This window comes from Hylobates moloch, unplaced genomic scaffold (assembly GCF_009828535.3).
Source record: "Hylobates moloch isolate HMO894 unplaced genomic scaffold, HMol_V3 SCAFFOLD_8, whole genome shotgun sequence".
In the NCBI taxonomy this organism is placed as follows: Eukaryota; Metazoa; Chordata; class Mammalia; order Primates; family Hylobatidae; genus Hylobates; species Hylobates moloch.
The window spans coordinates 13,602,931-13,616,497 of NW_026652283.1; the positions used below are offsets into that span (position 1 = coordinate 13,602,931).

The window sequence follows — 13,567 nt, forward strand, 5'->3', positions numbered from 1 at the left end:
ATATTAATCGTCAAGCATCTGTTTATTAATAAGCATGATTATTTCTAGGTAATATTTAATAACTTTTATTTGAAACAGACCCCAATTTGAAATGCTTAGCTCTTCATTACTAGTGCTCCTTAGTTTCCCCAGCCCCTAGTCACCACATTGACCACACCTACCAGACTGATTTCTCTAGCATTCGGAGTTAAACTCTAGTCAGGGCCAGATGAATATTAACATCTCTGAATTTACAGGGCTGTTTTTTGTGTTTCAATACTTGGTTATTTCAACTTAAAATATTCAAGTCACTTTATATTTCTCTACAGGCAACTTATTTGTTTTCTAAACCTAAGGGATATCCAAAGGCAACATATATATCATTCTAGAATCTTTAAAATTTTTTTCTTGTGATAAGAGTATATATTCAAGACTCTTTGGATTAAAATTTCATGTGGGGAGAAGGTAGGCACTATACAGGGCACAGTGTTAATCAGAGATAATGGTGATTATTCTCCATTTGCAAAGTTTATAAATTAAATTATTTAGAATAGTCTAAATATTATTGCACTTGGACAGTATTTAGATAAACTAGGGTGAACGTCAGAAATGCCATTTTACAAAAGTATTAAAGAATAAGGGGCCGGGCACGGTGGCTCAGGTCTGTAATCCCAGCACTTTGGGAGGCCCAGGCAGGTGAATAACTTGAGGCCAGAAGTTCAAGACCAGCCTGGCCAACACAGCGAAACCCCGTCTCTACTAAAAATACAAAAATTAGTTGGTTGTGGTGGTGCATGCCTGTAATCTCAGCTACTCTGGAGACTGAGGCAGGAGAATCACTTGAACCCGGAGGTGGAGGTTGCAGTGAGCCAACATGGTGCCACTGCACTCCAGCCTCGGCAACAGAGTGAGACTTTGTCTCAAAAAAAAAAAAAAAAAAAAAAATACTAAGAGTACATCATAGAATGAATAAAATAAACTTGACAAGAGACTTCAGTGTTTGTCCTTTTGGCCTATGGTACCTAACAGTCATGCTCTTCTGTGTTTATTTGGGTGAAAAATCTAAATTTGAGCCAGTGAGAGCACGGTGCTACTCAATATGCATACTTGGAGTAGCCTTCCTATGTGGCTGGCACTTTTTTTTTTCAATTATACTCTTGAGAGAAAAGAGAGAAAAAATGGAATTCTCTATCCATATCCATGTGGAATCTGACGCAGTCTCTTTTTGAGTAAACAATATCGTAATTAATTTGGACCCTAGCACTATGGTTCTTATTCTGCTTAAGGGGAACCTCAGAAGCATGGAATGTAGGAATGAAGATTTTTTTCTTTCGAGAAAGTAAACCTGAAAATAACCTATCCTCCAAATCGTATGGATATAGTTTGGAAACAGAAAAGAGAAAATTTTTCTGAAATGGTTTAGGAACATAAATAACCATGTATGTTGTTAGATTTAGAAAAATGCACTGGAACCTCCTGGTAAAATAAACTGCCATGGTCAGAAATACATTTTTATCCTTGATTCAAATCCAGCACACATACACATAGATACAGGCACGCACACGTGTAACAGACACACATTTCTGCAAAACAATACTTAGAAAATTTTCTAATCCAATTCCCTTTAAAGAAATTGCTTGTTGAGGATCCAGTAAATATTCTCTAAACTTACAATGGGTTGCAAACTGTAATTTGAGAAGCACAGATTTGTACTTTGAATTTTCTTTTTTCTTCTAGTAGTTTTCCGTTAAACGTTTGTCTTTTTTGACTCCTGGTTTTCAGATTTTATTATGAAGTGAAAACTCTAGTTTCTGACTGACAGGAGAAAATTAGCTATATTCCTATTCAGACAGTTAGATGAGAGGGGTTTTCTTATCCTGAAAAAGTTCAAAATATCTCTAGCAGCTATCATATGCCATTATATGAAGGCATACTTTCCAGAAAAGGTGGGTGGTTCTATCTACCTCAAGATAAACAAATGGAGAAATGAACCTTCCTCCTGGATGGGAGGCAGAATGCTTCCAAGTGGTCGGCTCCTTTTCAGTTAACTCATTGTTTTAGCACAACTTCACAAATTAATCGTAGAATGTATCTGAAAGACTGAACAGGTGAGCCTTATTTTTTTCCAGAACTCTTCTCTCCCCAGTATTAAAACACCATAAAAACAAAATAGTAAACAGTGTGGTACAGGTACAAGAGTCAGTGAACTAATGGAACAAATTAGTCTCCAAAGCAGACCCTTCTATCCATTTTATAATAATAAATTGTAGAATCTCAAATCAATAATAATCGAAATTATTACTCCATAAATGGTCTTGACTCATGGGCTAGACTTTGGAGTTAAAAATCAGTAACAAAATTGTTAGTGTAATATATGTAGAAAATTAAATAATAGCTAGAAGAAAATGGATAATTTTCAAATATCAGTATGGAGGAGGACTTTATAAGCCTAAAACCAATTTAAAAAAAAAGCACATGCAAAAATTTGACTAACAAAGATGGCCAATGTAAAAAGAACTGAAAACAAGCTGGGGAAAATGCAAAAAAAGTATTGTTATTATTTTTTAAAAGCAGTGACAATCTAATATATAAATGAGCAAACCACCCTGAACAAGAGTACAAAAAAATAGTATCTAATAAAATGGTGGGAAAAGTTCAGTCTTACTAGAAATCAAAGTGTAAGACATTGTATATTTTCAACTGCTAATGTTTTTCCTCCTTTTAAGTAGCCTTGCTCTTGCACTTGCACTCTTACACTCTTTTTCCTGGGATCTAGACATCAGTTCATGACTTTGTTCCAATTAACGAGTTTGGCTAAGAAACATTATGATGTGCTAAGAATTATGTTTCCCTTATAATGAAAAAGGACTTTTATTCTGAGTCAGACTTACCTTCCTAGCTTTTTTCCTTGGGTGGGGAGTGGGGAGGGTTTTCTTGTGCTAACATATCTTCAGCAGGCCTGCCACCATACCTGCTCAGGTATGTCTGAGCTCCAGTTCTGAATACAGCTCAAGATTATTTCTACACCCCAAATGAGATAAGGAGCACTGGGGAATTAGGAAGAGGAGAGGTGGGGATTGAAGGTGAAACCATTGAATTGTGTTTTGGACAGGTGAAGTTTGAAGAGCTTAGTGAAGAAGGCAATTATTGATTCATTAACAATTCATCTAATAGGTTAGTACTTACCACGTGTAAGATCATATGCCAGCAATCTGCAAAGCATACAAAGATGAAAAAGACATGGTCCTTGCTTTTTTGGAATTTCTAATCTAGTTAGGAAGTTAAGACAGATTTATAACTATAATATCAAGTTGAAAGTAATATGTCATACAAAATTAAAGGTACACTTGGTATTTGACTTGTGCAAATTTGTTTTAAACAACCTACACTTTAATATATAACATATTGGCACTGTGGCCATATGGAGATATTTAGTCATCTAGTGAGGGTAACAATTTGTAACCTTTCAAGTATTCTTAAATATGTGCTTGACAGTTGAGAGGCTGGGCACTGCATGGAGAACCATAGTTGGCAGTGTGCAGTATTTTCGCTATTGCCCTTAACAATTTAGTTCTGACTCCCAAAGTGATTACTCCACTCAGCAAAAGAAAAGCCCTGCAATTATTTGGAGTCACCCTTCTTAAAGATCGTAGTTGTTACTCAGGCAAGCTTCAAGTGATATTTTACAAACAACCCGTAATATTGTGCCCGAGAGGAGTTCTGAGCCATATACTTTCTCCATCTTATTCCATTTTCATTGATGACCTGTCGCTTTCAAAGATTGTGGCACCAATAGCAAGTGGTATATTTAATCCAGCTCTAATTAACTACACTTATTGTATGGTAAGTTTGAACTTTTACATAATTCGAATTATCACACGATGGTGCTTCCTGTCAGTGAAAAATTCCACTTGGGGGATTACCGTTCACTTTTGTACAGAGTTTGTGCTATTATTTGAACATTTTATTGTAGTTATCCATGAAATGGGTTCTGTAGTGCCCTGGAGCAGCCCATGGGGAATTGCTAGACAGCAGGTGGAACTCTTGGTCTCTGGGACTCCGATTTTTCACCTGGGCCTTTGCTGGACTACAGCAGCTGTGCTTTCTCTTGCTCTACACATTTGGGCTCTGGGTAGGTAAAATTTTATTTGATGAGAGAGTTCTGTTGCTAAAACAAAGTTTGGAAATTTTTGACTTGTTATTTTATTAAAAAATGACAAAAACATCTGAAAGTGCTGATGTCATTAGTCAGCACACCTTAAGAAATGAAAATGGAGACAAAGGTTAGCTTGAGACGGATGCTTACTGCACCTAACCTTGTTAATTTTTTTGAATTGAGAAGTCAAATTTAAGATTAAAGAGCGTATAAGATATGGTAGAAATATGCTGATAATTGTATCTAAAAGTTAAGATTTATTTAATGACATCATACAGTTGTTTTAGTTTTTCAGAAAAGGAACCACCTTACCAAATGAAAACGTACTGATCGTCATATGTTCAAATAAAACTCTTTAGGATACTTTCGTGAATAACAGTAGTGCGTTGACTGTCAAGTGCTGTTGAACTTCAAAATTAATATCAAGGTGATTAGAGAAAGCTTCATGGAGAATGCAATATATGATTTATACTTTGATAGATGGTACATTATGGAGAAATTAAAAGTGAACGGTTTGGTAAAACAATTTTTTAATATATACTGGTTACCAGTAATATATACACTTTTTTAAATAGAGGAGGAAAAACACCCATAAACCTACCATTTCACTTTTGATTTTTGTTATTCCTTTTCAAAATTTGTTTATATGCATAAGTATCTTCACAAAGTTATCATAATAGTATAAATAAAATTCATCATATTCACTTAACACTTTCCCCTATTTACAGTTTTAAAAATATTTGGCCGGGCGTGGTGGCTCATGCCTGTAATCCCAGCACTTTGGGAGGCCGAGGCGGGTGAATCACGAGGTCAGGAGATCGAGACCATCCTGGCTAACACGGTGAAACCCCGTCTCTATTAAAAATACAAAAAATTAGCCGGGCGAGGTGGCAGGCGCCTGTAGTCCCAGCTACTCGGGAAGCTGAGGCAGGAGAATGGCGTCAACCCTGGGAGGCGGATCTTGCAGTGAGCCGAGATCGCGCCACTGCACTCCAGCCTGGGTGACAGAGCCAGACTCCGTCTCAAAAAAGAAAAGAAAAAAAAATATATATTTTATTGGTTACGTATACTATTCCCTATCTTTACCCTAGTTTAATAAATCTAAAATTGTTTCACTATCACAAATAATATTCTAATGAGCATTTTGATACCTACAGATTTTTTTCCTCCATTATCTGGATTATTGCCTCAGCATAAATACCTAGAAGAATTACATAATTAGTGGCATAAGTAATGGGAATTAAATTTTTATTACTTTTGATATGTATCGTAAATTGCATTCCAAAAGCTTTTACTGTGCTACCCCAAATAAATTTTTATAGCAGGATACTGGGTATCCTGCTATAAAATTTTTACAATTTTTATTTTAGATTCAGGAGGTACATACGCAAGTTTGTTCCCTGACTATGCTGTGTGTTGCTGAGGTTTGGGTGTGAATGATCCCGTCACCCAGATACTGAGCATAGTGCTGGTATCATTCCCAGTCAAAGATGGTCCTGTTTAAATATTGTTGATTTGGGAAGTGTAAGGTTAAATTTCAAAAAGAGAAGTTCTTGCCTATTTGGAAATACATACTGAAAACGTTTAAGATGAAATGAAATGGTCTCAGAGATTTGCTCGCAAATAATCTGGAAAGAATAGTGGGGTAGGGTTATAGAGGAAAAAAGATTGGCCTTGTTTTGATAATTTTTAAAGCTGAGTTATGGGTACATGGGAGTTTATTATATTATTGTCTCCACTTCTGTGTGTGTTTGAACTTTTCTTATAACAAATAAAAAAGAAAGAAAGAAAAAGAAAAACATGACCCCGTCTAAACCTCTGATGTTTAGTCATTAGTGCTCTCTGAGGTTTTACATTTCTTCTTGCTGTCGCTTTTCTTCACTGTCCAAATGGGGTTTTGCCATCATGCACAGTTCCCTTATTTGGGAGTGTGGAAATAGGGTATAGGTAAAGTCAGGAGCTTTTCGGGAGAAAATAACAGCTTCTAACTAGTTCTGAGTCTCCTTTAATTCAAATAAAAACTGTGGCCTTTAATTAAAACAAAAATTGATCGTGATGTGATGATATACTTTCTGATATAAATGCTTTTAAAAAATGTTTCTGACCAGAAAGAAGAATATTAAAGTCATTCATCAGCATTTATCAAGTGCTCACTGGTGAAGCCTCTACCGTATGCCTTGAGGCATCTGAAAAAGACAATGTTCCTTGTCCTCAGGACGATAACAGCCTGTTTGGAGACACACAGCAAATGCTCAGAGATATTTAGATATAACATAATTTATGAAGGAGTATAAGTACTATACATTAACCAGTATTAGATTCCACATTCATTCTTTCAGAGATAGGTACTGAGTGCCTATATGAATATTAATGACACAGAAGGAAATGTTGCTATCCATGTAAACTTCACACATTCACACGGGTATCATTTTATCCTTAATCCTTCTTAAAATTGATGTCTTTACTGCTTCTCTTCCACTCTGACTTAATCAGTCCTAGAAATTGTTAATTTTCTTCCTTCTCTGCTGTCTTCAGAGAAGGCACCAGGAAAGGTTCCTTCCAAATCACAAGGAACATGTCATGGGATCCTCTTATAACAAAGCTGTTTTTTACTTTATTTTATTTATGGTTAGGATTCAAGAGTGACGGGCTATTTCAAATTCCTCCTACTATTGAGAAACAGAGTATTATATCAATACTAATAGAAATATCCATGTTGCTTACCTTGCTGTGTTTCTGAGTTCCGTGGTCCTAGCAGTTGTTTAGGAGTATTGTTGAAGTGCTTTTTCGTCTGGTTTCATCTGGATATTTCTGATGGAATGTGATGACTTACAGACTTTGCTAGTCTCTGCTGGGTCCCTCTGCCTGTCTGGTTTATAGGCTATTTCTACATGGCTTGGACCTCAGAATTTTTTCATTTCCTATTAATAAAAACTTAGTATATAGTATTAAGTTATATACATTGGAAGACTAACAGTGTGTAAAACTTATTTTTAAATTTCTGTTCTTTAATGGACTTTTTCTTGTTGAGAAGCGCTATATAACTGAGCTAATTCAATTTAGTAGAGAAGATGGCTCTTTGATTGCAGCTCTCAGATTTTGGGGTTTTATCTTGTCAACTATTCCAGAATTTAAGTTTCTTTTAGCTTCTGTTGCATTTGCACCTCTAACTGTTGCTGGTTATTTAAATTCTCAAGATATATAAATGCAGTTACTTGCATTCAATTTTTTTTTTCTCTTCTTTCCAGCTAGGAGTTCTCCTCCTTATCACTCTCTCTTCCTATGTTGGTAAATTGTCTTGACAATATAAAAACCTTAAAGTCCAACTTGACTCTTTGCCCTGAAAGCTCAGATCAGAGTCTTCCCTGCTGCTTCTTCCGGCTTCTGTCTTCAGAGTTTGAGTTGACATCTTTGCTATATAGAGTCTTTCAGTTCATGGACAGAGTTTGTCTCTCCATTTATTTACATTTTCTTTGATTTTTTTTACTTCAGAATTTTATTTTTTAAAAATCTTAGTGCACATATTATGCACATATATTCTTAGGTTTATATTTAAGTATTTTATTGAGAGAGCATTATAAATGATACTTATAAAAATGATTGGTTCCCTATTGTTCATTCCTAGTGAATAGAAAACAGTGGATATTTCAATGCTGACCTTGCATCTGCTAAAATTACTAATAGCTCTAAGAACTTTTGTTTAGATTCCTTGGGATTTTTTATGTAGATATCGTGTTGTCTACAGGGGTAGTTTTATCTCTTCCTTCTCAATTTGAATATTTTCTTTTTCTTGTCCCACATCACTTTCTAGGATTTCCAGTATGTTATTAAATAGAACTAGTGAAAGTGGACATACCTGACTAACTCCCAATCCTGGGGCGTAGCAACTAGTCTTTTATTATATTAGCTGTGGTTCTTTGTAAGAGCCCTCTATGATTAAGGAAGTTTTCTTATATTCCTAGTTTTCTAAGAATTTTTATTATTAATGGATATTGAATATTTAAAAATGCCTTTTCTGCATCTACTGATGTGATCATGTGGTTTTTCTTGTTTAGTTTGATTTTTTAATGTTGAACTAACCTTACATTTTTGGGATACACCTTAAATTGGTTGCGATGTATTATTCTTTTTATACATTTTTGGATTGGATTTGATAATATTTTGTTGAGGATTTTTATGTCTATGTTCTTAAGGAATATTGGTCTAGAGTTTTCTTATTTTTCTACAATGGTAGCCTTATAAAATGAGTTGAGAGATACTCTCCCTTCTGTTTTCTGGAGGACATTGTATAGAATTGTTATTCTTTTTTAAATGTTTGTTTGAATTCACCAGTGAAACCATCTGTGCCTTGATTTTCTCTTCTAGAAGGTGTTTAACTACAGACGCAATTTCTTTAAGAAATATAGGCTTATTTAAGTTTTCTGTTTCTACTTGGAAGAGTTTCCATAGCTTATGTCTTTTTAGGGAATAGGCCTATTTTATTTAGATTGTTGAATTTATGCACTCAGAGTTGTTCATAGTGTCCTCTTATTATTTTTATGTCTGTAGGGTCATAGTGACATCTCATTATTTACGTTGGTTATTTGTGTTCTCTCTCCTTTTTTTGGTCAATCTGGCTTAAAGTTTATTGATTTTTCTTTAAACACCTTGTAGTTTTGTTGGATTTTATCTATTTTTTCTGTTTTCAATTTCACTGATTTCTACTCTTTATTATGTTTTTCCTTTTGCTTACTTTGAATGTTTGCTTGTTCTTTTCTAACTTCTTAAGATAGAAGTTAAAATTATTCATTTTATATCTTCCTTTCTAATATAAACACTTAATCTACAGATTTCTCTCTAAACACTGCTTTAGTTTCATCCCACAGATTTTGATATATTTTCATTTTCATTCAGTTCAAAATAATTTGTATATTTTTGTGATTATTTAAGGGTGTGTTGTTTAATTTACGATGTTTTGTAATTTTTCATGTATCTTCTTTGTTGACTTCTATTTTAATTCTATTAAGAGAACATTTATTGTCTTTTACACATATGAAAAAAACTGCTGGAATTTCTAATTGGAATTGTGTTGTATTTGTAAATTAATTTGAGGAGTACTGACATCTTAGCAATATTGAGTGTTTTGGCCCATTAACAATATATATCTTTTTATTTATTTAGGTCTTTCCTAATTTTTCTCAGCAATATTTTACAGTTGTAAGTGTAGAGATATTTCATCTCTCTTGTCAGATTTATCTATAAATATTTCATATTTTTAATGATATTGTAAAGGTCATTGTTTTAATTTTAATTTCTGATTTTTATTTTGTTGCTAGTATATAGAAATACAATTGATTTTGTACATTTGATCTTGTATTTTTCAACCTTGTGAAACTTAGTTATTCGTTCTAGAAATGCATATTTAATGTAATTATTGATATGCTTAGATTAAGTGTAACATTTAATCTTAGTTTTCTGTTTTTCAAATTTCTCTGTTTTCCTTTTCAAGCCATCTTTTGAGTAACATAAGTAGTTACTTAAATAATTTTGAAATTTCATTTTAATTTGCCTATTGACGAAAATCTGAATTAGTATCCTAGGGCTGCTGTCACAAATTACCTCACACTTAGTGATTTTAAACAACAGAAATGTACCCTCTCAGAGTTCTTAAGGCTGGAAGGCTGAAGTCAAGCAGGACCTCTCTCCCTCTGGGGACTCTGAGGGAGAATCTATTCTTTGCCTCTTCCAGCTCTGGTGGCCATGATCATCCCTTAAGGTGGGGCCACATCACCTCCATTTCTGCTTCTATGGCCCCATTGTTTCCTGCTCTGTTTTTAATGGTTACTCTAGAGATTATAATATACTTCTGCACTTCACACAATCTACTTAGAATTAATATTTTATCACTTCAAGTAAAATCAAGAAGTCTTTCAGCTACATAAGTCTCCTTACGCTCTCTCCTTTATGATGTAATTATCATATACATTAAGTCTACATGCATTGAAAATCCCAACAGTGCTATGTTTTGGTTATAATTTTTGCTTCTTTCTGTGGTCTGCCACCCGCTATTTGATTCCCGGGGGTCCCCTTTCCTGGTGTTCTGGCTAGAAAACAATTTCAGCTCTTCCCATTGCAACTGGTTCTCACCTTGGGGCAAAGCAGTGAGAGAAAGAAGCCTGCAAGGTCACTACCACCATCCCTGCACCACAGTTGCTTCTGCCCAGGACAGAGTGGGAAGAGTGAAAAGGGGTCCACCCCATAAGGACAGCCTTTTCACTGCCAGGTGGCAGGGGCAGGGGCAAAGGACTGGCTGACCTCTGCTGTACTTGTGAGGTGTGTGTGGGGGTGGGGAGGGGAGTAGGGACCGGGGGTGGGTGGCACTGCTGTTACTTGTTAACGCTCGAAGCCAAAAGTGTTTGGGGCTGCCTCTGCTCATGACTAGTTGGGGGCAGACAGAGGGTGGGGTGGTGGGGGCTACCATTTTGTTGCTGTCAACTAGATCAAAAGGGATCTGCCTGGCAGAGGCCCCTGCTCCTGATTTGCTATGTAGAGTGGGTTTATTTTGGAGCTTTCCCTGTTTGGGCTTGTTCACAGTTCTAATTCCAGGCTGCCCTAGAGCCCAAGGCGGGATATATGGGAAGCAGGAGAAGACAAATGACAACAACAACAACAACAACAACAGACACAGGAAAACACACCCTCAAACAAAAAGTCAGAGCTTCATTGCTTTATTGTCCTTTAAATGCTGTACTCCCTACTTCCTTGGCCTTCTGTCATCCACCTTTCAGAATTATCTGATAGTGATTTTATATATTCAGTCCAGTATTTTTAGTTGTAATCAGTAGGAAAGATCAGATGGAGTGTGCTTAGTCTACCTTAACTGGAACCAGAGCCCCTCTATATAATTTGTAATGCTTTATCCAGTATTTTTCACTACATTGAATAGTTAAGGGTAGTATCCTTGAGTGTAGTGTAATTCAATATATCAATCTATCCATATATTCTGGATCCAGCACACAGTATTTGATACGTGGTATAAATTTGGCGATACAACCCTATTCTACCCTGTTTTAATTATTTTTGTTATTATTTTTATTGAAGCACAGTACCATTTTTGTTTTAATGATTGTATAGCTTTTCTGCCCTTGGCAGGAGGAGTTATCTTCATATTTAGACTATACTTTCAGTTTCTTTATGGTTGCCAAATCGACTTTTAGTTTTCATTTGGATTACTGCTTTGCTTTGCCGTGCTGGAACTTCTTTGTTGGAGAAATGTCTTCAGAGTCAGAAAAGGATAAAGAGAGACTGATTCAAGCTGCCAAAATGTTCTTCTTTCATGTACAAGATCTTGCTTCTGTCACAAACACACTGACTGAATTGTTTAACCGCAGTATGAATACTCAAATCCTTTTGATGGCTGTGAAAAACAACAGTAACATTAAGGATTTTTTTGAGCAAATGCTCAAAATTTTTAAGGAGATGCAATCTGTAGTGGATGCAAAACATGACAAAATTCAAAAGGAGTCTTTATGTTCCAATGTTGCAATGGCCATGTGCTCTGTGTTTCAGAAGAGTACCAATGTAGAGGAGTTGCATGAGTCAGCTAAAGAAGTATTCAAAAGTGCCCATACACCAGTCATCATCTTTGTGCTAATCAGCAGTAACATCCTTGGGAGTCTGGAATCTTCTCTTTCACACTTGATGAAATTCCCCATCATGAATCTTCAATTAAGTGACTTCTATACAGAAGACACCAAAGAGCAATCAGATGTCACCACATCTGAGAGAACCAGGAGTCCAGGTTCTTCCAAAACCACTATGATAGACACCTTGAAGAAACTGCAGGATGTACTAAAAACTGAGGATTCCAAAAATCCCACAGAGTCAGCAGCAGATTTGTTGGAACAAATTGTCAAGGCTATGGGACCAATCTTAGAGATCCTCCAAAAAGCCATAAAGACTATGGAAATGAATATTTCTGTGTTTAAGAAAGCCAGTGACAAGTAGGGATGCAACAGAAATGTTCATTTCTGTCAGAAAACTACTTAAAATCTTACGGTTTTTCATAGTGGTTTCTAAGATCTTTTGATGCCAAACATGTGCTATGTTAGAACATAAGTACACAAAAGTAATCTGGCAAAACACTTACCTGTAGTTTTGCTTTATTAAAATAAAAAGAAATAATTAAGAAAGCCTGTTTGAAATGTCAGTCACTAAGAAGAATATATTGTTGAAAAAAAAAAAGTGGTATTACATTTGAGGATATTTCTAAATATTCTAAATATTGTGTTTCATCTTAAAGCATAATTAAAACAACCCTAAAGTAGTTCCCACTCTTAACTATTCTATTACCAATGAGAAATCCAGGTAAACTGTAAATATTATCATTAGACAGACAATCTAGGCCTGGGAAACAAAATAAACTCAATTTTTGTGACTCATATACCAATTTCTATATACTTCAGTACCTTGACGATCAGAAGCCATCACTAAATATTTTAGATATGATTCATAAGTGAGAACAGTGAATGAGCAATAATAGACTTTTCTTGCTTATGTGAGTAAGACCAGAGCAGATAGTTCATTCTCACTTGTCTCCTGAGGTCTTATGATTAGAAAATACTAGAGGTGGAAAAATGGAAGTACTCTAGCCTTTCACAAAGAAAAGATTTTCACAAGGAAAACACTTGCAGAAGTAGGATATCTGAGATGTGCTTGTATTTAAAGAAATGAGATAGGGCAGTCTCTTTGTCTACCATAAGTCTTTGGTTCTCATGCATTGTAAATGAGTGTGTACTCCTAAGATTGGCCTTGAAGTTAACTATTTCACATGATACCTGATAGAACTCTGTTGACAATAGGAAAAGCAATAATAACTCCAAGCCAAAGCCATCACTGTAATTACTATTGTCATTTAAAATAAGGAATCCCTTCTCCATCCTCAGATAATTTCAAAATGTTTGGTAGGGACGGTCAAGTGGATTTTGACCATTACCAGAGCTTGGAGGTCCTGGAAAAAAACAATGAGTTTCAATACATTAACTCTCATTTTCTCTCCACAGCAAAGCTGAAACCTTGCTTATTTGTAATAGGTTTCTATTAAGAACTCTATTATTTTGAAGAGGATGTTAAATTGATTCATTTGCTACCATACACACATATACACACACACACACACACACACACACACACACACGGTGAGAGAGAGGAGAAGGGAGACAGGACTTTCACTTTGCTACTTTTTCTGGACCTATACGTGTCTAGGGTTTCAATCTTCTTTTAGTCTTAGGATTATGTTTCAGAATGTTGGATGCAACAGCTAGGGGGATTCATATGGAAATGAATGAGACAAGGACCAAGAAAAGTCTTGGTGCAGAGTCTTTCTGTGAAGTGACTGGAAGAATGGCTGGTGGCAGTTCACAGGAAGTCCTTGCCAGATGCCAATGGGAATGA

The 13,567-nt window shown here is 35.5% G+C and overlaps 1 protein-coding gene across 1 annotated transcript; it reads left to right on the forward strand.

Moving 5' to 3' along the window:
* Positions 1–10,626: 10,626 nt before the first annotated feature.
* On the forward strand, positions 10,627–13,287 carry CUNH12orf60 (chromosome unknown C12orf60 homolog). Its single transcript, XM_032159703.2, has one exon. The coding sequence runs from the start codon at positions 11,309–11,311 to the stop codon at positions 12,119–12,121; it is 813 nt and encodes a 270-aa protein (XP_032015594.1). The 5' UTR covers positions 10,627–11,308; the 3' UTR covers positions 12,122–13,287.
* The last annotated feature ends 280 nt before the right edge of the window (positions 13,288–13,567 follow it).

Bases quoted from the DNA above. Each gene is read 5' to 3' on its own strand.
- CUNH12orf60 (XM_032159703.2), top strand. From the start codon at position 11,309: ATGGTTGCCAAATCGACTTTTAGTTTTCATTTGGATTACTGCTTTGCT.